The sequence below is a fragment of the Equus caballus genome, chromosome 19, assembly GCF_041296265.1.
Source record: "Equus caballus isolate H_3958 breed thoroughbred chromosome 19, TB-T2T, whole genome shotgun sequence".
In the NCBI taxonomy this organism is placed as follows: Eukaryota; Metazoa; Chordata; class Mammalia; order Perissodactyla; family Equidae; genus Equus; species Equus caballus.
The window spans coordinates 5,544,976-5,572,541 of NC_091702.1; the positions used below are offsets into that span (position 1 = coordinate 5,544,976).

Genomic DNA, 27,566 nt, shown 5'->3' on the forward strand with positions numbered 1-27,566 from the left:
AATTAAAGTCACGGGAAACATTCTTAAATGTCTGTTAAATATGACTGTCCTCTTAGGACTGTCGCCACCATCCACCAAGCCTGGACTCTACACCCCCATGGACCCCACCAGAACCCAGAGGACACTTATTTCTCCTCTGACACTCTCACTCCACTTCATAAGCAATGACTCTGAAACCCGAGATGACCCATCTCCAGGCCCACCTCCCCACCACCTCCGTGTCCGGCCCAGGCTTCTTGCTGCTATTACAAGGCCGTTCTCCCTCCAGCCACTTCTCCCATTCCAACTTCACCATCCCTGTTGCTGACAGCTCAAACTCAGCCTCTCTCCTCTCTCATCCTCCTCCCACCTCACTCCATTAACTGCTTACCCACCTCTTGCCCATGGTACCCTGTGAAATCTGGGCTCTACTGGGGTGACGGGGTGGGCGAGGGAGACAGATGTACCTCTTCTCCTGCAACTTTTATTTACCTCTTCCCCAGAGCAGACAGGGTCTGCTTTGAAAGGTTAAAAACTACGTGAATGTAGTAAAACACAGAACTCCGCAATAATCAGATTTTCCCTGGAAAACCGAACAAGCCTCAGTATTTGGAGGGGGGTGAGGTGGGGGAGAGGAGTGGGATAAGACTTGGAAGAAGCTTGAAAGCGTACCAGCCCACACTTGCGGCTGTGTGTGAACCCACCGCACCCTAGAAATTCCCGAGCATGCTTCATTTACTTGCCAGAGTGCCCAGAGGAATCCAAATGCAATCCTAGGAGGGCCTGTCTCACCCAACCGATCGACTAAATGCAAGGAATGGCCAAACAGATTTCTGCAGACAATGTTTTAGGTCATCCATCACTGAATACACATCTAACATGTGGTTCTCAGCCATGTCTGCATGTTTCATAAATAAAGAACGTGAGTGCTTAGAAGGAACTCTAGTGATCTTGTACTCTCTCAACCAGGAAATGGAAGCACAGAAAGCTACTACCTAGTAAAACTTAGGAGACAAGCACAGAAGGTGAACCTCTTCAGAAAGACAAACTCCTGGGGCTGGCCCCGTGACCGAGTGGTTAAGTTTGCGCGCTCCGCTGCAGGCAGCCCAGTGTTTCGTTGGCTCAAATCCTGGGCGCGGACATAGCACTGATCATCAAACCATGCTGAGGCAGCATCCCACATGCCACAACTAGAAGGACCCACAACGAAGAATATACAACTATGTACCGGGGGGCTTTGGGGAGAAAAAGGAAAAATAAAGTCTTAAAAAAAATAAATAAATAAAATGCATTTAAAAAAAAAAGAAAGAAAGAAAGACAAACTTCTACAAAGTACGTGTTTATCCCAAATGGAATGCCTCGTGGGTCCACTGATTTTCATTACACAATTGATTTGCCATCAAAGCTACAGGGGAAAAATCAGTTTAGGGAGTAAAGTTAGGCAGGGCAGCTACCAGGACATGGGACTAATGAGGATCCACCAAGGAGAGGACTCGGGCGCTTGAGTAAGTGACCACATACACTAACACTTTAGGGGAGTAAGTGGTACTAAGTCTGTAAGAAGTTTGGCGCTGTCTAGCCTGGCTGCGTGATGCCAGATTCTTCAGCATTTCCTACAAAATATCACAGTTTTCCCCATCAAAGTCTAGGCAGTAAATCTCTGCCCAGGGCCTACACCCAGACCCTCTGTGGGCACTCCAAGAACACTCCAATGGAAGAAGGCCAAGCGTACAAAGCAAGGCATTCAGAAATCAGGGACAGCTCACAGACAACTCGAAGCTGTTCCTTGCTACCACAGGACCAAACAATAAGCACCATATTTCACCCAGCCTTTACACCATTCTCTATTCTGTTTTGTCCCCTATGATTCCCTTCACATGCAGTTTTCTTTCTGTCAATGCAAATTCTACTTCTAACTCAGGGCCCTTTTTAACTTCCACCCACATCCCCAGTTCTTTGGAAAACACTACCTGTTACCTTCCTCCTTTCTGAACACTATCTACTTCTTTCTTCAAACAGTATTACTCAAACTTGTGTTGAATTACATTCTTTGTGGGATTTTTTAAACTTTTATTATGCAATATTTATTGCTGAAAAGTTAGAAAATACAAATAAGCCAAAAGAAAGCCATCACCCAGAAACATGTACATATCCTTCAGGTGTTAGCGTTTTTTACAAAATTAGTAGCACTCTGAATCTTCCACAAAATAATGCCACCACCATGCCACATCGACATGTTCTCTAACGAAACCATTTCACGACTGCTTGATATTTCACTTTAAGCATATGATACCACATACGTAAATCTCCTACTCTTATAAACATTGGTAGTTTCCTATTTTAGGCTATTATAAACAAACTTGCAAGAAAGATATTTTCTTAAAATATCTACATGTGCACATCTGTCTGACGGTTTCCTTAGGATGAATTATTAGAAATGGAATTGCTAAGCTAAAAGGCATGCAGCCCATCACTATTCCCCTTTTAGGTATTTTTATTCATATTGTCAATTTATCCTCCAAAAACATTATTCCAATTTATTCTTTTTATTTATGCATCCTTCAAAAAATATTTATTTTGGGGGCTGGCCCCGTGGCTGAGTGGTTGGGTTCGTGCGCTCCGCTGCAGGCGGCCCAGTGTTTCGTTGGTTCGAATCCTGGTTGCGGACATGGCACTGCTCATCAAGCCACGCTGAGGCAGCATCCCACATACCACAACTAGAAGGACCCACAATGAAGAATATACAACTATGTACTGGGGGGCTTTGGGGAGAAAAAGGAAAAAATAAAATATTTAAAAAAAAAAATAAAAAAAAAACATTTATTTTGTGCCTACTTTGTACTAGGCACTGTTGACACAACTGTTATTAACTAACACAGTCCCTGCCCTCACGGAGCTTACAATCTAAAGGAAGAGAGAGATACCCACACCCACACCATCACAAATTCCCCATTACAAGCTGAGGTAAGCTGAGAAGGAAAAGGACAGTTTTTTTTTAAAGATCACAGGAATTTAGGAAGAAGCTGAAGGGTCTGGAATAATCTCCATAGGAAGAACGGTTCTGAGCTGGGGCTAAGGTTTTCTGTTGTAAATCAGGTGAAACCAGGTCTTAGAGAATCATGGATAAAATATTCTAACCAAAGACAGCAGTGTGGACAAAGCCCCAGAGAAGGGAAGGAACATGACCCATTTGAAAAAACATAAGCAGCTCACTGAGGCTGGGGCACAGAGGTGGCAGGAAGAGTGGGGCAGGGTCAGACCACATGGGCCCTCCAGCAGCGGCTGACTCCAGCACTCTCGCCAACTGCCAAGGCCAAAACACATTAGCCACAGGCTAGAAGAGTCCCAGGGCCGTCAAAGCCTCAAGAACTAATGACTGAATAATGACACACAAACTGTAAATCAGAAAACCCATGTAAATAAACTTACCCGGAATAAGGAATGCACTTTTAATCTGTCCCAGGACTTTTAAGCATACACTGTTATGCCATGCACTTTAAACAACAAAATCAGCTAAATACGTGAGTTGAACAGCTGCTGTCTAAAACATCTGCGTGTCCACAGAGAGCGACAGACAGTGAGAACTTCCTGACTTTAACATATGATATGCTAAGACTGAGTCAATTAAAACGTGTTTAGAGCCAGCCCTGATGGCCTAGTTCAAGGTTAAAGTGCAGCACGCTCTGCTGCAGCAGCCTGGGCTCAGTTCCCAGTCACAGAACCACACCACTCACCTGTCAGCAGCCATGCTGTGGTGGCGGCTCACACAGAAGAACCAGGAGGACCTACAACTAGAATATACAACTATGTGCTGGGGCTTTGGGGAGGGAAAGAAAAAGTGTTCAAGTTTGTCAGAGAAATTTCATATCCATATTTTATTTAATGTGAAAAACATAAATGTTACTTAAGGTCTTACTCTGGAGAAAAAGCTATTCCCATAACCTTTCAATGACTTTAGGCAAATTTTCTTTATTCCAACTTAGATTTTTCGTATAGAGATAATCTTCAACATAAACAAGAGTTAAAATCAGTGTTTTAATATTTTTTAAAAATCAAAAGGTAGAAGACAAGAACTCCTTTTGCAGTGTTTTTATTTATCCATGAAGATATGCAATCATCCTAAGTTACAGGACAAGTTTTTGTAATTAATTAGACTATAAGAAAAAAACCATACAAAAAGTTTGTACCACAAAATTACATCCCTAAGTGATTAGGGTCCTCAAAACCAGAGAGAGAAAGTGGCTCACAAGGGTCCCTGCCCAGCAACCTCTCGGAACTAAGAGGAGCACAACACCATCTGCTAATTGTGAAAATGAAGAGCCTTCGTAAAAATATCTTTCAAATATTCCCTACTACAAAAGGGAATGCCTATTAAAATGCCACTGTTCATTCTGTACAAAACATCCCTTCTATCCTCTCAAAGGGTTTTTGTTTTTTTGCTTTAAGAAAAAGGAAAGACCATCTGCCTAAGATATACTTTGTGAAAACTATCTCAATTCAAGATCCCATGTTCTCCTGTCTTTATTTACTGTCCTTCCTGAAGTCTACCTGCACGTTTCAGAGCAATTTTCTCAACTCCACTGTTGACTAGTCTCCTCCAAAGTAGAATTCTTCAGCAATACACAATGCAAAAGACACAGGCATACGCTCTGAAATAGACGCCTTTGAAATATAAATGTAACAACTTTCCAGACCATTATTTTTCTTAATGACTAAACTCTAAATAAAATTTTAAAATGGAGGTTTTTAAATCAATGATGTGTGCAGCCCATTCTCACGACACAGTCATTTAAACGTCTCATCTGCAAAACATAATGCAATAAATTATCAAAACAACACAAAGCCCCATCTGGTTTACAAAATGAAAATCATATAAGCATTATAAAACATGTAGTGCCAAATATTAAAAGTTAAACACTTTCCTGGATAATCTTTTAACTACCTCTTCTTGATCATAAAAGTAACACAGGATCAATGCAGAAAATTGGAAAACAAAGAAAAGCAAAGAAGAAAATTCTTGTAACCTTACCATTTAAAGGAAATGTTAATATCTGAGGATTTTTCTTGCAGTATTTTTTTCTATTATATACAAGCAACGGGTTTAAGAAATACACCTGCCTGCGTACTTATCTTGAACAAAATTAGGATATTATATTTGCATTTATATCTTTTGTTAACTTTAACTACGGCACGTTCAGTATCTCTGACTTTAAAAATTCTTCTAAAACACGATTTTAACAACATACTATATGGATGTGTTATAATATATTTAACCATTTCCTTTCTTTGGGACATTTATCTTGTTTCCAATTTTTTGACATAATAAATAAGACTGTCATAAAGATACTTAAAACTCGGAACACTTCTGATTATTCTCTTAAGGTGTACTTCTAGAAGAATTACTATGTTAAAAAGGAATCTGAGATGGCCAAGAACCACCCCCAAAAACACAGCCTTGCTCTACCAGATTTTAACCTATTCAAAATTCAGTCACATGGTGTATATTTACAAACGAATTTTTAAAATCACAAAAAATTCAACATCTAGAAAAATTAGAAATAGCAGAAAATAGAATCACTATTCTATTTTAGCATACACTCGTGGAAAAATATTAATCTTAAACCCCACGTTATCCACTTTAATCTGTTCCAAATGAGTCAGAGAACACAGAATAGCATGTCAGTACGAAAGTTAAGAAAAAGGAAATATGAGAGAGAACAGAAGGGTGAGCTCAGCACAAGGACTTAAGACAAAGACCTTTCTTCCTCTCTCAGAGGGCAATTTAAAACCCAATTCTTTTTTTTTCACCCTTCAATTTAACACTTGATAATCCACCTTTTTAAATTTTCCCATACAAACAAGAATTATAGTAGTTCCAAAGATAACTGTTAGCTCTCAAAACTCAAGAAAAAGACTAATTTCTTAAAAGTTCACACCCAATATCATGAAACAAAATGCTAATGTTTAAAATTTCAAAATAAAGAAACTTTTCTCTCTTTCAATACTTACTCAGTATGGGAAAGTTTTATTTCTTCCCTTTGTCTTGCAGAATAATTTAGGTTCCCACCTAAAATACAAATAAGCATACAATCTTTTCAATATAACTATTGTAAGGAAAATTTAAACATGCATGCACACACACACACACATTTGCACTGATATACCTTCAAGTATCAGAAAAGGCTATGGAAGATGAAAAAAAACGTTTATCTCCTGGAACCATTCCAACCAAATAACGTGTTTTTTAAGAATCCTTATAGGGGCCGGCCTGTGGCTGAGTGGTTAAGTTCGTGCGCTCCGCTTCAGCGGCCCAGGGTTCGGATCCTGGGCGCAGACATGGCACTGCTCATTAGGCCATGTTGAGGTGGCGTCCCACACGCCACAACTAGGGGACCTACAACTAGAATATACAACTATGTACTGGGGGGATTTGGGGAGAAAGTAAAAAAGGCAGGAAAAAGAAAAAGAAGATTGGCAACAGTTGTTAGCTCAGGTGCCAATCTTTAAAAAAAAAGAGTAGGGTACTAATTAAATAAACACAATTTTAAAAAAAAAAGAATCCTTATATATTACAAATAATGACTCCTTAATTTTAGCTTTTTTTTTTTTAGTTTGTACTTACATACTGCCTTAGGTTTCGTTAACTGAAACATAGTGTTAATATCCAATAATACCGAAAATTAAGAGAAATTAAAGGAAATGACCTGAAATTATTTAAACAGCATGTGTACACATCCTTCTAAGTACATGACAACTTTGGGGGCAAACCAGTTAGAAAAATTACTAAGCGTAACATCAAAATCTTATAAAGAACAAAGCAAAAACCAAAAATGCATGTAGCATGTATTAGCAAAAAAAAAATCTGTAATTTCTCATTCTATATTAACCACTTTCAACCTTGAAATGAAAACAGCTATAAATTTGTTTACTTATTTTTTTAAATATAAGACAATAACACATGAAGGGCTTTAAGTTATTTAAAAAATGCCACGCTTCTTTATGCTAATATGAAAAGAACATCTAAAATTTTATATTACAAAATTTAAAATGACCTGGCCAGAAAGAACATGACAATAATTTTAATAAATGTGTAGGTCCAGAATACAAAATTCTATGTTACAAAATGAACTGTGTTTCCATCACTACGAACAGTGTCATTCCTACATGAACTGAAGCACTGGCTTCTAAAGAGGCATGCAGACAATCAGGGAGCCCACAACACGACCCCGGTCACTCTACTCACCTTGGGCACGATTCACCACATAGAGCAAGACCACAGACAAAAGTGACACTGGAAGTGAAAAAAACAGGGCCTTAAAGAACATTTAGTTCTTCCTCATGATTCCTACGTAAGCACAGTTACAAAGTAAACCTTACACAAAATCAAATCTTTATTAACTTACATTTACAAATAAAAACACCATTCACATTCTTTTCCAAAAAGCACTAAAAATAAGTTACACACCATTTTCTCAATGGGCTACCTGAGCCCCGGGATGGCAGGGCCAGAAACAGAGAAGCAGAGACCCCCACAGGAGAAGGGCCGCCCCATCTCAAGGTCAGCCCTACCCCTCTCTCCCCTCTCCCCTTGTAAGCACAGGCCCTTCCCACCACCTCCCAAAAACTCCTCCTAGCCCCTAGACTGTTGATCTTTTTACAGAGAGCCAAACAGAAGTAATCCTTTGTGGGTTTTAGGTCTGAAAACACGACGTCTATTTTACAAATTAACCAAACATTAGAACATGGTGATTAGATGCCCAGAGCCACTGAAGACGTCACCAAGTCCGGTGCTTGGCTTTTTACCTTAACAAGTGAGGCACACAATCTAAATTAATATGGCAACAAAAACATTTTTAAATGACACAGTGTTTGAGAACCAAATATATATGGAACTCAGGACTGAATCAAACCACATGTTGCACCATCAAAAATAGACAAAACACTTTCATGACCCAGTATTTTGAATTCTTATATGACCCAGTTTTCAAAAACAAATAATCTATTTTTAAAATCTGATGGGCTTACTTCTAAAATTATGAGATAATAAAATGCGTTCACATTATTCATAAGCAATTATCTGCAAATACAGACTATCTATACTTCAAATGTGGTATCTCCTATAAATGAAATGAAGTCTGATAAAATCATCCCTGGGGTTTGTCATTTTAAACACGTTATCAAAGTATAAAAGACATCTTGATATGTCATATGAGAATTTTTTTCAGATGAACACAATTTATGTGTATGGTAAAGACTATCAATGAAAAAATACTGATTTATTTTTATAGTTTTCAACAGTTTCCTAATGCTTCCTATTTTTAACCAATGAATCATTACAGGTAAAATTAAATAATGGGACAAAGAATGAAGCAATTTAAAACTATCTAGTGAATAAACCATGAGCACTCACATGTAAATCACACCAACTGCACACATTCACACCAGAGACACACTCAGGACCCTCCTAATGGTTCCATTTTCAAGGGGGAAATGTTTCTTAAAAACTATAAATATTTAAAACAATATGAAGCAGATTCCGTTACTGCCTTTAGGGATAGCAATCTCCTGAAAAATGCCTGCGAATCTTCAAAGAACTAGAACGTCACCAGCTGGGAAACTGAGGCACAGGCTAAGAATTAGGCAAGTCTGAGAGCTACATCCTAGGGACTAGGTTTAAAAGAGGTGTAAAGAGAACAATAACAACAAAAACCTAAAAGTATAAACGAGAACATGCTGCTGTGTACTAAAAAAAACTAAATGTTGCCGCACGGCACACTTACAAGAAACACAGGCGATGAAGAAAACTTCTAGAAACAAATAACCCCGAGTATCCAATATCATGCCAGCAATGATGGAAATGATGGCCAACCCAAGATTCTGAATGGACTGCATGCTACAATTAAGAAATACAAAAACACATTTCAATTCAAAAGTCTTTACACACAGAGTAACAACTCACTACAAACATCAGTTATCTAGGAACTACACACACTCAGTGCTGAGAGAGGTCTGCAACCAGGGATGGCCTGATCAGTTCACACTACTCGACTTGATGCTCAGAGGCCAGGGAGCTCGCCTGACTGAGTGCAGTATGAACTCAACACCTTCCTGCTGAATGCGGGGAAGGGCTATGTGAATACCAACCAGACACATGGTTTCCTGTTCCTGCCCTTTTGGGCCAAAGACCGGAGCGCCCCTCCTCACTGAGAAGCCCTCAGACAAACAGGCAGTGGGGTGGTAATGTTAGCAATCGCCTCTTACGGGTTAGCTTAACTCCAGACCTCTTGCTGGAGGCTTGGAATATTTGTTGCCGCAATAATACCATTAATAGATTAACTGACTTTTCCAGTTACACTAGTCCCCCTTAACTGTGAGGGCTATGTTCCAAGACCCCCAGTGGATGCCTAAAACCAGAGATAGTAGCAAACCCTATATACACTGTTTTTTCTTATACATACATACATACCTATGATAAAGTTTTGTTTTGTTTGTCAGGAAGATTCATCCTGAGCTAACCAGTCTTCCTCTACTGTTTATGTGGGATGCCTCCACAGTATGGCTGATGAGTGGAGTAGGTCCACACCCGGGATCTGAACCCACAAACCCCAGGCCACCGAAGCGGAGTGAATGGAACTTTAACCACCCGGCCATGGGGCCCGGCCCCTATGACAAAGTTTAATTTATAACTTAGGCACAGTAAGAGATTAACAACAGTAACCAATAATAAAGTTGGCTTTGCGGCCATTATTAAGTAAAATAAAGAACTACTTGAACACAGGCACCGCAACATCTCAGCAGTCAGCCTGATAACTGAGACGGCTACTAAGTGACTAAAGGGGGTGGCGCATACAGCATGGACACATTGGACAAAGGGATGATGCACGTCCCAGACAGGACAGAGCGGGATAGCACCAGATTTCATCATGCTACTCAGAACAGGGTGCACTTTAGAATTTATGATGTGTTTATTTCTGCAATTTTCCATTTAATATTTTCAGATCGCAGCTGACCGTGAGTAACCAAAACTGCGGCAAGCAAAACCAGAGATAAGGGGAGACTACTGTATTTTCAGGGTCAGAGCTATCCCAGAAGCCTGAAGATGAGCAGATTCAGGAGACCTGGAGTTCCATATGATAGTTAAATCGATACAGCAGAAAGACATCACATGACCCATGGTGCAAATACTTACAAGCCATATGCAGTTCCCAGCTGATGTTCAGGAACTACAAATGCCACCATTGGCCACAACGCACAGGCAAGTAATGAATAAGAGATTCCCAGCAGACACTACAGAAAGCAACATGGAAAAAGCTAAAAGTCTTATATGAACCAAAAGTAAATTTCCTTTGATGCAGATGAGCAAGAGTAACATAATAACTAATATACAAATACTCATGCAAATATTATTGCAATTAGGCTAAAACTCAAATTTAACAGAAAAAAGTCCTGGCCCTAACAATATGTCTCTAGTGACAAAATACACACACACTGTTTTAACCATTTTATATTATATGCATATATATATATAACTAGCTGGGCCCAAGGTGCAGTCAATGACCAAGCAAGAAAATAAAACTAATTTGCCAAAAGTTATTACCAATGTTTCAGGCAAGCTAATTATCCAGTATTTATTAGGAATTACAAATTAAGCCATCAAGACAACATCACACCAACAGTCCATTATCTTACCTCTGGGTCATCAACACCCAAATGGAGAGCAGGGCAGAGAACCAACAACCACCACCGGTTGTTAAACATCACCTAATGCTGACTTTTTCTTCAATTAAAAAAGAAACCTTATGATTTAAGTTAAAATAAGATCGTTTACACCTGTCAGATTGGCAAAGATTAAAATAATGCCAATGTCCAGCACAGGCAAGGACACTAAAAACAGACACATTCATATGTTACTGGCAAAGTTTAAATAGGTGGACAGTTACTGGAGTTGTCGTTCACAGTATCTATCAAGATGTTACATGTGCAAAGCCTCCGCTACAGCGTTTCCGCTTCTAGGAATCTGTCCTCCAGAATTCTCACCAAGTGCACAAATAAATATACAGGGAAGAAACGCAGCATTTCAGCCTGTGGTCTTAGAAATGACATTCTGAAGAACAATAACACAAACTTGATGAATTCACTATCACTTCTGACCTACTAAGAGTCAAAGACAAAAGAATTCAAAACCATGGATATTGGGCCGACAGCTTTTTTTGGTCACCTATGATGGAATTATTTCTTTTAATGAAATACAAAAAACAAAAATTAAACTAACAAGCATTTGGCTTTTGTAAGACTACTTTATTTCAAATTCTATGTCAGCATTAAGATCACTCTGTTAAATAAGACAAATGAAAAGACAAGCACCTTATGCGTGAATATTAATACTGATACTCTGAAAATGTTTTGCAGAAACTGAAATCAAGTTATCGTTCTCTGCACTGTCATAAGCACTCCATCGGAGGAGCTGACTGTGCCTCCGGACATGCACGCAGAGTCCTGGCTGAAGCCCCAAGCCCCCAGGTGCTCATGGAGACATTACCATAGCAATCCAAGGGTTCCACAGCGTCAAGGCCAGCATCATGTGGGAAGCAAGAGTGGCTGCCACTGCACACAGGACCCAAACAATGTTCCTTCCTGTTTTATCCACCAGGAGCCCAAATACTGGGGACATGGGAGCTGATATGACATAGACAACACTGTCCAGAGAACACACAAGATATTTAATAAAACATGTCACAGCTAAAAAAAAAAAATGCACAAAGTCCCTAAAACCATCAGGCAAAGCAAACCCTAGCTCATTAATTTAACATTAGCCTAAAACGGTCATCAGTAAACAGAAATATGAAGAGCGGTGCAAGACTTCTTCAGTTTTCCATTAATGCACAGATGGCCACTCAGGATTCAAGTCCCACCAGAGTCTTGGCCTCACAGTGGATGTTACATCACATAAGTCTTTTTTGTCTCAAACTGGCTATAATTAAAGATCCAGGCTATGGACACAATAAGCACTTAGAGAATTAATGAAATACCTGTTAATCGCACTTGCTGCCTCAGATGAAAATCCAAACTTCTCTATAAAGAAAACTCTAAAATAAAGAGAGAGAGAAATAAACACTTTAGAGAGAACTGCTGTTTTTAAAAAATAAAGGCAAAATAAAGCTGAATAAAAATAACTAGGCCTTCTTGATACTGTTTTCCTACCTTATTTGATATTCACCTTCAAGAAATCAGCTAAAGGTTTAGTGTTTACATAAAAACTTCAACTAAATAAAATATACTGATGCCTAGTTTTTCTCCCTTTTACATATATAGCAAACAGTACAAATTTTTCAGAAAACCAAATATATTACTACCAGAAATTGCGACTGCTTCTTTCCCTTAAAAGCAGCACTGAATAGGTTCCTCGCTAAATAACAGATAGGGGGCTTGTTTCAAATTATTTAAAACAACAGCCTGAATTTAAAGCTTATAATTACAAGACGCATCCTCACAAACACACTCACACACTGCTCTGCTTAAGCAGATGCCAATGAAAAAGCAGAGAGAGGGAGAAGATAAAGCAAAGAAGAATTTGCGTTGAACCCTGAATTTGAGTCTGGAGGAACCACAGTCCTAGCAAATGCAAGTGTGCCCAGTCGCCGTGAGACAACACGACATCTCCATTCTCAATCAGAGGACTCCTAACCAGGGAATAAAGGGGAAGTGAAGAAGAATACACATCCAAAATCAAGTATTAAAATAAATCTACATTATAAATCAAAACTGTTATTAGGGATCTCTTCAAAAGAATAATAAAAGTATTAAACCAATACTAGGGGACAGCCCAGTGGCATAGTGGTTAAGTTCGCACGTTCTGCTTCGGCAGCCCGGGGTTCTCCGGTTTGGATCCCAGGTGCAGACATGGCACCACTTGGCATGGCACACTGTGGTAGGCGTCCCACATATAAAGAGAGGAAGATGGGCACGGATGTTAGCTCAGGGCCAGGGTTCCTTATCAAAAAAGAGGAGGACTGGCAGTAGTTAGCTCAGGGCTGCTCTTCCAAAAAAAAAACCAATAGTAAACCTTAAGCTAAGAAAATCAGCTGTGTCCCAGATGTAAAACAATTCCTGTGTAAATATAAATTATAACCAGAGAAGAAAGATTTACAGCTAAAAACAATTACATTTCTGTGATTGAGCTGTGATTATAATTTAACCAACAAAGATGGAATGCTAGAGAATACTCACTTCCCAAGCCCAATGAAAGGGAACACGGCAACGTAATAGGAGACGCAGATGATAAATATGAGCCACAGGGGTAAGGAGAAGTCCTTCACATCAGTTAACTTAATAACTTCACCTGGGAGAAGGAAGGGAGGCGGGTGTGGGCGTGACCGTCCACATCTATGTCAAGAAGATTTTTCTTTTATCATGTGATTAACATTTGCATTCAGTTTTAAAAAATACTATTCTCAGTAAATTATTGGAAATAGTTTGCGGGATAACTTAAAAAGACATTAGAAAAAGCAAAACCTAAGACTGATACCTACTTCCTGCTCCCTTTCAGGAACACTCATCATTTTGCAAATATACAAAGTACAATCAAGAATGTAAATTATGCCAAAAACACTTAAGGAGAAAGAAAATGTAACCAAAAACTTAGACAAGTGGAAACAGATTTGGAAATAAAAGACACAAGACATGTACTAAGCCTCACTACGTTTATAACACTGCACTAGGAACTTATCTCATTGTAAATTATCTCAAAAACAACATAATTCCCCAAAGCCCCACTTTTCTTGCATTTATACTTACCTGTTTTTCCTTGTTCTTTATGAAGGATTCTTTCTGCTCTCTGATCCAAGTAAGCAAGGACCAAGGCACAGATTAGGGAAAGGATACACGTTATACCCCCTATAACAAAAACAGAGAGATTTTTTAAAGAGAACTAGACTGAAGGTTCCTGAAAAGGTGCACACTGCGCTGACAGAGAAGACCTGCATTCGGATGCCCGTGAAAGCTCAGTGACAGACAGGACTGACAGGGAGGAGCTGCATACGGACAGCACTCAACTGGCCGCCAGCAGTCGCCTTACTGCAGCGTTACCTACCAGGCGGCTGGAGAGAGGGAAAGACCAGAACACACCAGTCTAGTCTGCAATGCAGAATATAGACTCAGGAAAGCTGATAACCAGCTAGCAAATCAGTCGTAATTTCTGAACTCAGTCTGCACACCAATTATTGATGGATGTCAGGAAACAAATTCCAAAGGCAAAGTCCGGTGCTGGGATACCTGAGCCTCCTTCTCATTCTTTCCCACAGTCTGCAACCCCTGCTCCCAGCCCCTGGCAGCCCAAGGGGCCCGCCTCCCTGCAGCACGGCTCGCTCAGGCTCTCTTTCCCTGAGCATTCAGCATGACTCACGAATGCTGATCTCATAGTAAAGTAAAGCAGGAGAAAAAGGGAATAAAGTTTACACTTACAAAGAATTTTAAAAAGAAGCTTAGTAAAATAAATGAATCCCTAATTGGCTGACATACTATGTGAGTCCACTTGAAAAAGTGCTGAAGTGAGAGTCAGTAGACACAGGTTCCGCTTCGGGCACTCACAAGCTGAGTGGTATGGAGAGAGACCCCTCTCTGGGCTGCAGCCTCCCCGTCTGTAAATAAGAGGCTTTGACTTGATGACAACATAGGGCTTTTCTGGCTCTAAAATTCTTTAAAACTCTCAAATTCTCCATGGTAGAGGGAACTAGAAGGAATCCAGAAGAGCCTTTCAGAGGAAGGAAGAGGTTTTAAATAAGGCAAAGAACATGACAGGAGCGTGCCAGTGTGACACTGCCTCTCCACTGCCCTCTTTGACCAGGCTGTCCCAAGGAATTCTAAGGAAGGCGAGAGGGCACCAGACATTCCCTGACACCCCACAGGCCTCTGCAAGCAACCACCTGTACACCACAGGGCTCGCCAGACAGCCTGCTGCTCAGAGAAAAGGCACAGGTGGTGAACCCAGAGGGCCTCACACCCAGCAACTGGCACAGCAGAGCCTCCGCTGAGAGAACCTGGGGCCAGAAGGGACCTAGAGAGATTTGGTCAAACACCTGTATTTTACAGAAAAGAAAAATGAGGCACGGAAGTTAAACTTCCTTGTCCAAATGACGGAACCAGTTAGAGCCAGGACCAGAGCCCAGGCTCCAGCAGGTTTCTTGCCTTATCACATCACCCTTGATCCCGTAACATCTAAGCTCTACAGGCGTCCTAACTGAATGTCATCAGAAGGAAGCAATCTTCCTTCTGCCACAGACCACCAAGGAACACCTCACGGGCCTAAGTTCCCGGACTGTCGTCAGAGTTTTCACACACCTCTCCCCTCTGCTCACCATGACAACACTGAGGTAGATGAGGTGGGAAAAGATCCTCCAATGTAAGAAGTGGAAATAAAAGTACAAATGGGGTTGGACCAGCCTAGTGGCATAGTGGTTAAGTTTGCATGCTTCGCTACAGCAGCCCAGGTTCACGAGTTCAGATTCTGGGCATGGATTTACACACCGCTCATTAAGCCATGCTGTGGCACTGTCCCACAGACAAAATAGAGGAAGACTGGCACAGATGTTAGCTCAGGGACAATCTTCTTCCAGCAAAAAGAGGAAGATGGGCAACAGGTTAGCTCAGTGCCAATCTTCCTCACCAAAAACAAAGGGGGGGGGGTGGTGAATGATTCACTATTTCTAATTAGGTCAAAGAACTAGTGAACTGTGCAGGCCAAACTCTAACTGAAGTGGTCTAACCCCAATTCCAGCGTTCCTTCCACTGCCACAATACTTCCCATGACATGCATTCAGAAGAGAAAACGTGAGACATCAAGATTCACTAACCGATTATAAGTGTGACCCCAAGGGTTGTGGGACCAGCAGAACCCAGCAAAGCTTCAACTTGAGAGTACAGCCATCCCATAAGGTTCATGTTCACGGTACTGCCCTGAAAAAGAAGGGAAAATCAACAAAATTTTCATTTATATCTCTGCCTCGTTTGAAAAAAGGATATGAGATGGCTTGAAGAAATAGGTACAAGTAGGATCCAGATTAAACAAGAGATAAATTTTCTTAAAAACACAAGGGAAAAAACAAAAGCCGCAGATAAGATTACTACACAAAAAAATACCAATTTATAGAAAATGCTAGAATTCAAAATAGCACAGTACACTAATAACTTCCCAGTAACCAAAGCAAAAATGAAATATGCTGAGTTACAAAACTCACAGGGTACTACGACAAAAATAAACCTTAGCTCAGAAAATGCACAGCTTTTCCTAGTATTGACAACTGAAAAAAAAAGTCATACTCTGAATGTCTGTAAGACAGTAAAAGGTATAGCGGATAATATCTTCACTCATTTAGCACTTACTGAGGCCTGATTCCATGCCAGTCACTGTTCTAGGTATTGGGGATGTGATAAAGAATAAAACAGAAGAACTTCCAGCTCTCATAGAGCTTATATTTTCGGGAGATGGAAGAGGTAAAATATGTAGTATATTAATCACAGTAAGTGCTTTAAAAAGTAAGGAAAAAATAAAACAGGGAAGGAGAATATAAATGGGTGGAGGCATCAATGAGAACATGACTTTCGAGTAAAACCTGAAGGAAGTTAGCTGTGAGACCTGGGGGAAAAGCATCCTGGCAAAAGAAACCGCCAGTGCACAGGCCCCAAGAGGAACGGCAAGGAGGGCAGAGGCTGGAAGAGCACAAATGAAGAGGGGAGGGGTTGAGATGAGGTCCCAGGGAGGAAATAGTGGGGAGGTGAGCTATAGGTAATAACAAGGACTTTGGTTTTTATTCTGTGTGAGATGGGAAGACACTGAGGTTTTGAGCCGAGGAGCAGCATGATCCCGTATGTTTTAACAGACTCGCTCTGGCTGCTATATTCAAAACGGGCTACAAGTGGGGAGGAAGGCAGAAGCAACGCTATGGGTTAGGCTCTACTGCAAGAATCCGCAACAGAGACGAGGGCTCTCAGACTAGCGTGGTTAGCAGTGGGCATGGTGGGAAGTGGTCGGAATATGGATATATTCTGATGGTAAAGCTAACAGTTAGATTTGCCAAGAGAAAATACGTGGAGTATGGGAGGAAAAAAGAAGAGGAACATTTCAGGATGACACCAAAGTTTTCGTCTGAGTAACTGGAAGAAAAGGGTTGCCTATAACTGAGCATGAGCAAACCAGCGCCTGTGCTGGGTGGCGGATGGCAGGTAGATATCGAGAGCTAGGTGCTGTCATGTCAGGTGTGATCCACCTACTAGGCATCCAAGGAGAGACGTCAAGTAGGAAGCTGCATGTATGGGTGTGGGATTCAGGGGAAGATCTGGACAAGTGACACACATTCAGGAGCAAAAACATGCTATTTAAAACCTCAAAGGTAGATAAGATCACCACGAAAGTGAGTGTGGAAGAGAAGACATCCAAGAACCAAGCTTTGGGGCACTCCCACATCTAAAGGGTGAGAAGACTGAGATGGAACCAGCAAAAGAGGGAGAGGAGGAGCAGACAGAAAGGCAAGAGGAGAACCCTGGGACTGCAGTGTCCTGGACCCAAGAGGAGAAAGCCAGGAGGGGGAATGTCAACCGTGCCCAATGCTGCTGACGGGCCAGACTCTCAAGACTGAGGATGGAACAATCCTCAACAGTCTTCTCACAGCAAACACAGCAGCTAATTTCACACGCCTATTTCCTACAACACACTTAGCCAGAGGCACTACTCAGATGAGCAAGAAGGTAAACAGAGTCCTCCAGGAAACCTTCCCCAATGTCATCAAAAACACAAGCTCCTCAAAGGCAGGGATGTCACCTTAAATAATCCTTTAATTCTAAAATGCCTAACATGACCTGGCTTAGCAAGTATGCAGTAAATATTTGTCAAAATAATTAATTTAAAGTAACAAATTACAAAGGAAAATCAAAGGGTGCTGAACTTTCAAGCCCCAACTAAGACTTGAATAATAAGAAAAATGAGAAGTACACGACCTGAAGGTGTTATGAACACAGTTCACGCATCTAAACTCCAACAAACTGACAGCTCAGGCAAAGAGAACAGTCACAGAGAAGGAACGCCAGAGCCTCTGTGACCGTCCTGAGGATGCGCAGGGACAGGAGAAGTGCAGAAACATGACTGCGTCTACCCCGCAGCTCTGTGATGGGATCCTCTGGTCCCCGCATCTCACAAGGACCCTAAACACACAAGGCAGAGTAAGCAGAGCCACCCTGGCTGCCCGGGCTCGGCTCACCCCACCGCCTCCTCAGGTCTCCCCACCACTCCAACAGCCCCACCCGCCTCCTAGAAGCTCGAGATTCCTTTCTAAAAACTGAGGGCGCCTCAGGACACAGCTGAATGGACAACAACTGATTTGTGGTCACACAGAAAAGAACCTGAAGATCTCTAGTAGCCACGATGATGTCACTGAGAATGAGTCTTGCTCAACTGATCCTAGCTCCTTCTCTAAGGAGTTACTAGACAACAAGATCAACAAATTGCCAGGCATATCTTGACTTGCACAAGATGCATTAATGAAGTACTCAGAATATTATTTAGATAATATGGGAATAACATTTAGAAATTGTGGATAAAACTTAGAAAATATGGGAAACCACACTAGTTATCAAAGAATTACAAGTTAAAATAATATTTAGGTGTTTCCTATCAAATTGATAAAATGACTTTTTTTAAAGTAATAATAGCCTGCACTGTCAAAGCTATAATAAAAAGGATTCTCTCATATCCCATGGATGGGGATTTGAATGTCTCTGAGAGGATAATGTGGAAATATGTGTCAACAGTCCTAAGAAACCCTCATAAACCCTCTGACTCAAAAATAATTCCATGCCTAGCAAGCTAGCCCTCAGGAAACAAGCAGAGACGCAGACAAGTTTTATAGAGTGTTACACAACAGTGCCATTTATAACAGCGAAAAATTAAAAAGAACCCACAGGTACAAAAATATAGGAATGTAATCTATTCAACATACATAGGTGTTAAATATTTCGAACAATAAAATATTACGTTAAAAACTTCTTGTACTGGATTTCTTCTTCCCTAAAATATGTTAAAAGCATCTTCATGCCATTTCTTAGTCTTGGAAAGCTTGATTTTTAATGGTAAGGATTTTTTTAAAAACCTCTATTCATAGGAGTTTATGAGGAGAAAACCTAAAGGGGTTTGGGACGGTCAGAACACCCTACAGGTTGCATTAATAAAAGCATAATGTTGTTCTCCTGGGTGCGGTCTTTCAGACAAAACCTAAAACACCATGATCCTTTCCACGGTGCAAATGCCAGGAGCAGTGGCCACCCGTGCTCAGTCCAGAGAGGTGTGAGCACCACGGTCAGGCACCCGAAACCAACATCATGCGGCTTAGACAAACACAGAAAATGAGCATGTATGACCAAGAATTTAAGAGCTGCCTTAGTAAGCAAAGCGCTGGCGCACAGCAGAGGAAATGAACATTAACCAGAGGACAAAGTCAGAGCCATCCGTCACGCTACTCGCGCAGGCGCCCTTCACCGCTGTGTGAGGCTGAGCTCTACGAAGTTAGCCGGAGAAGATGGGCCGCCCATCACAGCGAGCTTCCAATCACTGCGAACGGCACGCAGAGCCTGGGGGAGCGTACGTGAAGACTTTCACAGCAGCAATGCCGAAATGGGGGAAGAAATCAGACGACAAAACCTGTAAGATCCCTCCCACTGCGCCGGTTCTCTGAACTAATGAATGCGCAATTAGCCATTTTAGTCTGTACCCCAAGTTAAATACAGTTAGAAACGCCTTAATTACAGTAAGGTAAATGCTATACTATGGTCTAGAGAAAAATATTAAAAATCAGTACCTAATGTATCATATGCAAACACACTTCATCCTGAAATTTTTAAGAGATAATCACAACATTCAATCTTTTGCTTGCTGTTGGGCTTCATTAGGTTTATCATACTTACAATTCTAGCCATGCTAAGCTGGAGTCCAAATACCAAGTTTAATTCTTTGCCTTTAAACCAACTCACAGCATATGTATTCTGGGCAACTGCTAAGGACTCCCCACCAATCCTAAAAATGAAGAAAGGAAGAAAAGTCACAGCTTTTCACGGTCAGCAATGCAGCAGGTTTAAAATTTTGACACCCCTCTAATCAAAGGTCTATGCCCCTCCCCTGCATCCAGCTGGGCTTGTGATGGCTTCAACGAACAGAACATGGCGGGGCAGCACTGTGTGACACCAAGGCCGGGTCATAAAAGGTGACATCTGCCTTTTCACTCCAACATTCACACTTGGAGCCCTGAGCCACCTCGTAAGAAGTCCACCCTGAGCCTGCCACGCTAAGAGAAAGCCGAGCCACAGAAAGAGTCCACGTTTAGGTGCTGCAGCCCGCAGTGCTGGTCTTCATGTCATCCCAGCCCAGGCACCAAACATGACAGTCAACGAGCTTTCAGATGATTCCAGCCCCTAGCCTTCCACAAATCTCTCCAGCTGGGGCTCCAGACATCAGCTGCACAGATAAGCAGCCCCTGCTGTACCCTGAACCCAGGAATCCAAATTCCTGACCCACAAAGCCCGCACACACAAGGTAACGGTGGTTCTAAACTGCTAAGTGTTGGGGAATTTGACATGCCGCAGTGATACCCACGACAGGCAATAAAAGGAGTCTGAGTTCCACATCACCATCTATGCCATATAAAAAGTTCACGTGGGGAGAGTGGTCCATACTTTATGGAAGCACAGATATTCCGTCTTTTCAGGCCGATACCCTCCATGTTCAACATTCTCCTACCGCCCGGGTTTTAACTTTCCTTCTGTAAGTTCTACACATTGATCATCCCCTGCTCCAGGCCTTGAGCTAGGCGTTTCCTCTCCTCCGTATCCTAACACTGAGCCCTCCTCACCTCTCTGTCCTGGTCCAAAGACATCTCCTGTCTCCTCTACTAACCCAAATCTTACACTGACGTCAGGCCCACTTGGTCCATGAGGCCACTTCCAACGACACTTCCATCTCTGAATCCCTTTCATATTTTTATGTACATTTTATTTTTTCTCTCTCACTTAGAGCACTTTTTGGGGTATCTCACATATGGCTACATGTCTCTGGTACCTGTGCAAAGCTTGAATAAGTTACGTCATCTGTGTCCCTCAGGGCAGGAAGCCCAAGGCTGGACTCAGAATGGGCTCACTGAACAACACGAAATTCATGAGAGGCAATCGGTCTACTGGTTGCTCATTCAAGATGCTTGACAGCGTCCAAAAGGACCTGTGCCTCACCCACTAAGACAGAGCAAAATCTTCCTGAGTCACCAGCCTAGAAATCGATGGTCTGTAGTTTTCTAAACGAGGTTTAAACCAGAGTCTTCAACACAACAGCAAACACGCAGGAGACTGTCATTCCTGGGGAAGCATTTAATATTCAAGTCCCACACACAGTCAACCATGCCCACTCAACATCGCTGCTTACTTTAAAGGAAAATTAAGACAACTAATGAACAGCCTTATTTATATGTAGCTAGATTTCAAGGATATGAAGTAATTCTCCAAAAGAGACAAGTTTTTGTAAATGTTTAATAAACTGATAGATGAACACTAAAACAATAATATATTAGAATAAATTAAATTATGCATAACGTACCCAAACACAAATCTTCCAAATTCCATCAGCCAAAAGGCATTAAAGATTCCACCCAGGGCAAACACCACCTAGAATGCAGAATCAGTGCAAAAATAAACTCAAGGTATGCAAGAGAAATAGCAACTTACAATGCGTCACAACTTCCACAACAGTGGTAATGTTCCTTCTCAGTGAATGTCACTGCTCGTCTGTCTCGAGGCTTAACACGGCCTTGTGGTATGCTGCACGGGCACGCACGGACCGTGCTTAACACGGCCTTGTGGTATGCTGTACGGGCGCGCACAGACCCTGCTTACTTAAGTAGGCATTCATTAAACATATCTTTGCTGGCGGAGTTAGACAAGAACTCAAAAATCACTGCCACATAATGTCAACGAATGACAGTGAATGTTTAGGCCTTTCTTACCTGCCCAATGCAAACAAAGCAGCTAAAAATAATGGTGCCCCATCTGAGAGAGAGAGAGAGAGTAAATTAAAAGGATGTTACCAAGTCCTTCAGTAAAAATTCACTTTGCTTTTCTTTGACCCCTCCGCATTCCCTCCAAGGAAAGAAAATGAGGTGCTGGTCTGCCCCTAAAGTGAGCAGCTTTCCTAGGCTGAATGCTAATCTATACAAGTCTTGACTTCTAAGGGGATTCTAGAGCCTTCAGTAATGGCATATGCTGATTTAAGCTACTATCACCTCTTAAAAAAACCTACTAAATAATTTTTAAGAAATTTCCAGGGTTCCCATTTAAAAAGAGACATTATAAAATTTCTATTAAGTTTAGGATTGATTCTAAGGAATTCTAAATTAAGTGGTTACAATTCTTTTTTTTTTTTTTTTTTTTAAAGATTTTATTTTTTCCTTTTTCTCCCCAAAGCCCCCCGGTACATAGTTGTATATTCTTTGTTGTGGGTCCTTCTAGTTGTGGCATGTGGGACGCTGCCTCAGCGTGGTTTGATGAGCAGTGTCATGTCCGCGCCCAGGATTCGAACCAACGAAACACTGGGCCGCCTGTAGCGGAGCGCGCGAACTTAACCGCTGGGCCACGGAGCCAGCCCCAAGTGGTTACAATTCTTGATAACTAAAAACTATTTTTAAAAGGACAAATACCAACCACGTTAACACAACCAGAAATCTGCCTCTAATGTTGCACACTTTGAGTATCTGATTAATGTTTCCCCAGAGTGACAGCATCCGGCATTAGAAGAGTCCTTAGAGATGTGGGGAGTAAACCGTCTTCAGAAACTCAAACCCCTCTCAAGATCCTGGTGAAATGGCCATACCACATTTCACTGAATGCTCTCCAGCACTAGAAACTCACCGTGGTCCCAAGGCAATTCACGGCCCCTGCTCTCAACCCGACCAAGCAAAGTCTTCATCGTACTAAGTGGAATCTGTCCCCGTGAAGTTTCAGGTTAATTCTATCCCTATACACCAAGTGAAATAAATTTAATTCCTCCTTTAACTCTTCAAAATGTTTAAAAGTTAGTCCCCAAATCTAAACACTTACAGTTTCTTCAATTCTTTTCCACCAGACATGACTGGAAAACTCGTCATTTTGCCCTCTGCCTTCTGAAAACATTCCCAGTCTACATTCCTCTTAACGACACACTAACACCACACACGATCACAAGGACGAAAAGTGGCAGAGCTCACAGTGCTACTCCTTCCTCAGCATCTAACAGAACCGGTCACAAAAAGTTCCATGTCCAAAGAAGGGCAGAAAGAGAAAATTTCTCTGGGGCTGGAAGAGGCCGATACTAGGCACGTGCAAACCCTGAACCTCCACCTCTCTCAGTCCTCACGACCACCTCGTCAGGGAGGAATTACCGTCCATATTCACCGATAAGGAAACTGAAGCTCAGGAAGCTACAACAGCTCCGAGGAGCTGGGAAGTTGAGCAAGTGGGAGCAATGGGATTCAGACCCTGGCATGCCTGCTTCCAAGTGAGGGCATAATTTACCTTTAGAGAACTGAGTTACCTTATTCCGGGAGCAGCATTTACTCATCCCAACCTTAACTGAAACACCAAGTTTCAAAAACCAATTCCAGAGACAAAAAAAATCATAAAAAAATAATAAAGCAGATTATCATAATCAATACAGCGTTTATTCAGTTCTTTTTAGAAATACCTTAATCTAGTTCTGCGTTTTCCTAATAATCAGATTTTACCCATAGGTGAGATTTTTTTCAAGCTTACCGTATTCCAAACACTCGGTCTATCAAAAAGCCACCAAAGAAACACAAAACTACATTGGGCCAAGAATACCAGGCATAGAGCAGCATGAATTTCGTGGTATTCACCTGCATATCCTATATGGAAAGAAAATAAAACTATTTTTTTCCAAACAGTTAAGTTTAGCAACTAACAATGACAACATTCTTCCTGTGTAGGGTAGGAGTTTCTTCATCATTTGTGCTCACTAAGTGCTCTGAGAATCTCCTGAGGGCCATGGCCCCACCTGGGAACCCTGGGAAGCCCCTGAGTCCACATGCCATTTCAGAGGCTTCGTGGAGTCCAGGATCGATCAGATCCCCCACTACAGGAGCACCTCCATCTGCATCTGCCTGTGTCTTCTCTATTCTTACTCCCCATAGACTACCTGTACTGGGGCTCCCCCCACATGGAAAAGGGGAATCCTAGCCTATTCCTACCCACTCCCAACTTCTTTTTTCCCTTTCATTCTAGAATGTGAAGGACCAATCCATGCATTTCTCCCTGCCCAAAAGCAAAAAACTTAGAAAGAAAAAAACTATCTAAATACAGGAGAAACTTTAAACATCAAACATAATTTTTTAAAACCAGACTAAAATACTGATATAAACAATACTCTGCAATCAGTACCCACATTTAATAAATGAAATAACAACAAAAACTTATTTAAGAGAGCAAAAGGCTATCTTACCAAATCATCTGTCATTCAGATAATTACACAATGCAAGAGTGAAATGCAGCAAAAATCTGCTAATATTTTTTGGCAATATTGTAGAAACAGCACTTTATTTATCTAAGGTGTGAAACAACATCAAGTCATCAGTGCCGTAAATGAATTCCTTGTGGCCAGTCATTCCAACTCAAGAACACTCCTTGCTGCACAGATCTGGTGGCCAGAGATGTCAACACAGATTCATCAGACTGTTTCAGACTAGGCAACGTGTGACGGGACGACGCCTCCACAGCTAAACCTGCTCCAGAGTCAACGAAAGGAACAAAGGTGAAAAAGCAACTTACCCGCTTAAACTGACTCTGAAGCGCAGCAGGATTATCATAGCAAAAATAGCTGCCTAGAAAAAGGAAGAGCAAATCGTTTACAGTAATAATACTACCCATACACAAGTCTCAAGTTGCAATTACTACTCAAATGGTGATTTTAAATGTTTACATTAGGCTCTCGGGGCCTGACACCAGGGAAACATTTTGGACCACTTCCTCGTCCGCTAATATTTTCCAGGTTGTAGCCAAACACAAGGAGAGAAAACATGCCCGATGGTTTACAAATCATTAGTGAGGAAATCCTGGGAACCTGGACGAAGCTAACCAACAACTAACTGTTCTTCCACCTGACTTGCATCATGCTGCATAACGTCTATTATTAGCATCCTCACGAAGCAGCTATACTTCCCCCTTATTTAAAGCTAGCAAAACACAAACGCTAAACATTTCACGGACACTCTCCTAGCAAAGGTACCTGAAGTCATCACTTATTTTGACAGCAGAAAAATGGAGTTTAACTACTGTGACTAAACCAATATTTGAAACAAGAGTTGTAACTCTACAAATAGAACACTCAAGACCAAATAATTTAGCGAAGACACCACCAAGAATGAAGAAATGAAGACAAAAAAGAGGTGTAAAGGATTAAATTGAAACATAATAATAATGTCTGCTGGGGAGTAAGAAAGAAGTGGAGAGAGGTATGACATTCACGCGCTCAGATTTATTTCTAAAGCAATATAACTGACAGATTTTTGCAGGCCACAAGATAATACCGCCTCCATTTCTCCATTAACTCTCTCTAGAGTACATATCAGAAGCTACTGGTTCAAAACAAGGAAAACTGTCACTAGAAAAGTATGAATCTGGTGTCTGAAACCCAGGCAGATAACTATAATTTACCAAAAATAATCTGCCTGCTGCCGTAGCGGCAATCTTAAGTGTTTTGTGTTGTTCTTGTTTTTCGTTCCTAAACCTAGAAATTTGTGATTCCTGTTTTAATCGTCATAAGAGATACCAATGTCATATTTTAAGGTTAATGGATGAGCATGATCTTTCCACAAAGGGGGCAGGGGGACAGAGAGAGCCGCCAAGAAACTAAAGCTCAAAGCATCCTTCATCCCTACTTATATATTCCATCACCAGCATAAAGTTATCACCATAGTATTTCTAAACCTACTGATTACACTGGTTCCAGTGAGCCCCCTGAAAAACTCGTTATTTTGACACCAAATACTGACATTAGCATGTCGCTGAAACACAGGCAGATGTTTTAAAAATTATCTCAGGAAACTGCCTTCATAGTCATCAGACTTCGTAACCGAAACCAAACACCGCCAAGCCTACCACAAGTCCAATCCAGAAAGATTGCTTCACAGTGGAGGAAAGGCAGAGGACACATCTACCCACTGAAGCCATCAGACAGACAGACTCCTACATTTCCCCAAGGAGGGTGACACACCTATGAAGGACTACCAAATTATTCATTCAAAAAAGAGGAGGAGACAGTTAAACTTTCCTGAATTCCTTCGGAACAAAGTGTCCTGAGAGAGGAACCTTGCCCATTCAGGGGCTCCTTCACGTCTACGGCCCCGGGCCCGAGTTGCTAGCCTCTAGGACTTCCTGGAGAGCAAAGGCGCGGGACAAACGCGCCCGGCTCGGTCCCCTGCCCCCACCTTCGGGACGCCGCTAGCTAGCACGTCCAAGGGTCGGGTGGGGTCGCGAAGGGAAAGGAAGGGAGCCCAGGAGCCGCAGCCAGAAGCTGCACGAAGGCCGCATAGCCGCGGGCGCTCGGCGCGGCCCTCGCGCTCCCGGGGAGCCGCGAAGGCTCGGCTCCCAGCCCCCGGCCCGGCCGCCGGCTCACCGAAGCCCAGGAAGCACATCAGCAGCAGCACCAGCAGCCGGTGCGCCAGGCGGCCGGGGTCGCAGAGGGCCGGCAGCGCGCTGGGCGCGCCGGGGCCGCCCGCCAGCAGCGCCCGCGCCTCCTCCTCCTCCTCCTCCATCGAGCCGGCCGGGCACCGACGAGCGACAGCGGCCGGCCCAGGGCGGAGTGCGGTCACATGGCGGCGCGGCGCACGTGACGCCACGGGGGTCACGCGGGGCTACGCTCACGTGGGTGGCCGTGGGCACGTGGTGGGCGGGGCCGGGCCGGCGCGCAGCTGGCCGGGGCGGGCTGCGGGGCGGGGTTCCGCCGGGAGCGGAGCGGGCTCGGGTCCCGCCCCCGCGCGGTGCGGGGCGTCAGGACGCGGGCACGCGCGCCGCCTGCTCCTGCGCAGCCCCTTGGGGTCCTGGGTCGCGCTGGGTTAAGCGCCGTACTTACGCGTGCCGGGTGCTCGGACCTCGGAGGGTTCACGGTTTAGATGGAGACGTCGACAGGAACTGATCCTTTAAAAACAGTTTGATGAATGGATGAATGTGGCAAGAACAGCGGCTGAAATAAGCGCCAAATTCTATAGAAATGGCTGGGAAAGGGGGAACAAGTGCTAAGTTTAGCCAGCCTTGGGGGAGGGGGTGGGGGTGCTGGAGCTCCCTGAATTTGATAGCTAAACCAGGTTAGTTAAAATGAGCCAGTCACGGTGCCTCGTTAAGAGGGAGGGCCCTTCAGAGGGGATGGTAGGAGGGATAATAGAGATGCAGGCCTGAAACAGAGCTGGATGTGCGCGTGTTTGTATTGATCTGGGAAGGAGAGAGCAGAAACTCCAAACAGAAAACTAAAGAGAGAGTTGAAACACTAAACCTGGTCCGTGAGGAGCCATGCACGGATT

At 42.5% G+C, this 27,566-nt stretch overlaps 1 protein-coding gene across 5 annotated transcripts; it reads right to left on the minus strand.

Annotated features, from left to right (window-relative positions):
- Positions 1-4,053: 4,053 nt before the first annotated feature.
- Positions 4,054-27,003, minus strand: MFSD1 (major facilitator superfamily domain containing 1). 5 transcript variants are annotated; one of them, XM_023623228.2, is made up of 16 exons: positions 26,666-27,003; positions 24,820-24,872; positions 23,788-23,900; positions 22,008-22,050; positions 21,602-21,669; positions 19,927-20,035; positions 15,828-15,930; positions 13,774-13,872; positions 13,207-13,318; positions 12,009-12,065; positions 11,519-11,675; positions 10,169-10,266; positions 8,760-8,872; positions 7,223-7,270; positions 5,989-6,046; positions 4,054-4,781 (listed from the first exon to the last, which is right to left on the minus strand). In XM_023623228.2, exons 1-16 carry the CDS (start codon positions 26,802-26,804, stop codon positions 4,778-4,780), a joined length of 1,374 nt encoding a protein of 457 aa, XP_023478996.1. In that variant the 5' UTR covers positions 26,805-27,003; the 3' UTR covers positions 4,054-4,777. The 5 variants fall into 5 exon arrangements, with proteins under 5 accessions (XP_023478996.1, XP_023478999.1, XP_023478997.1 ...); XM_023623231.2 differs by lacking the exon at positions 23,788-23,900 and having other exon boundaries at positions 26,666-26,915; XM_023623229.2 differs by lacking the exon at positions 4,054-4,781 and having other exon boundaries at positions 5,985-6,046; positions 26,666-26,910.
- Positions 27,004-27,566: the final 563 nt, after the last annotated feature.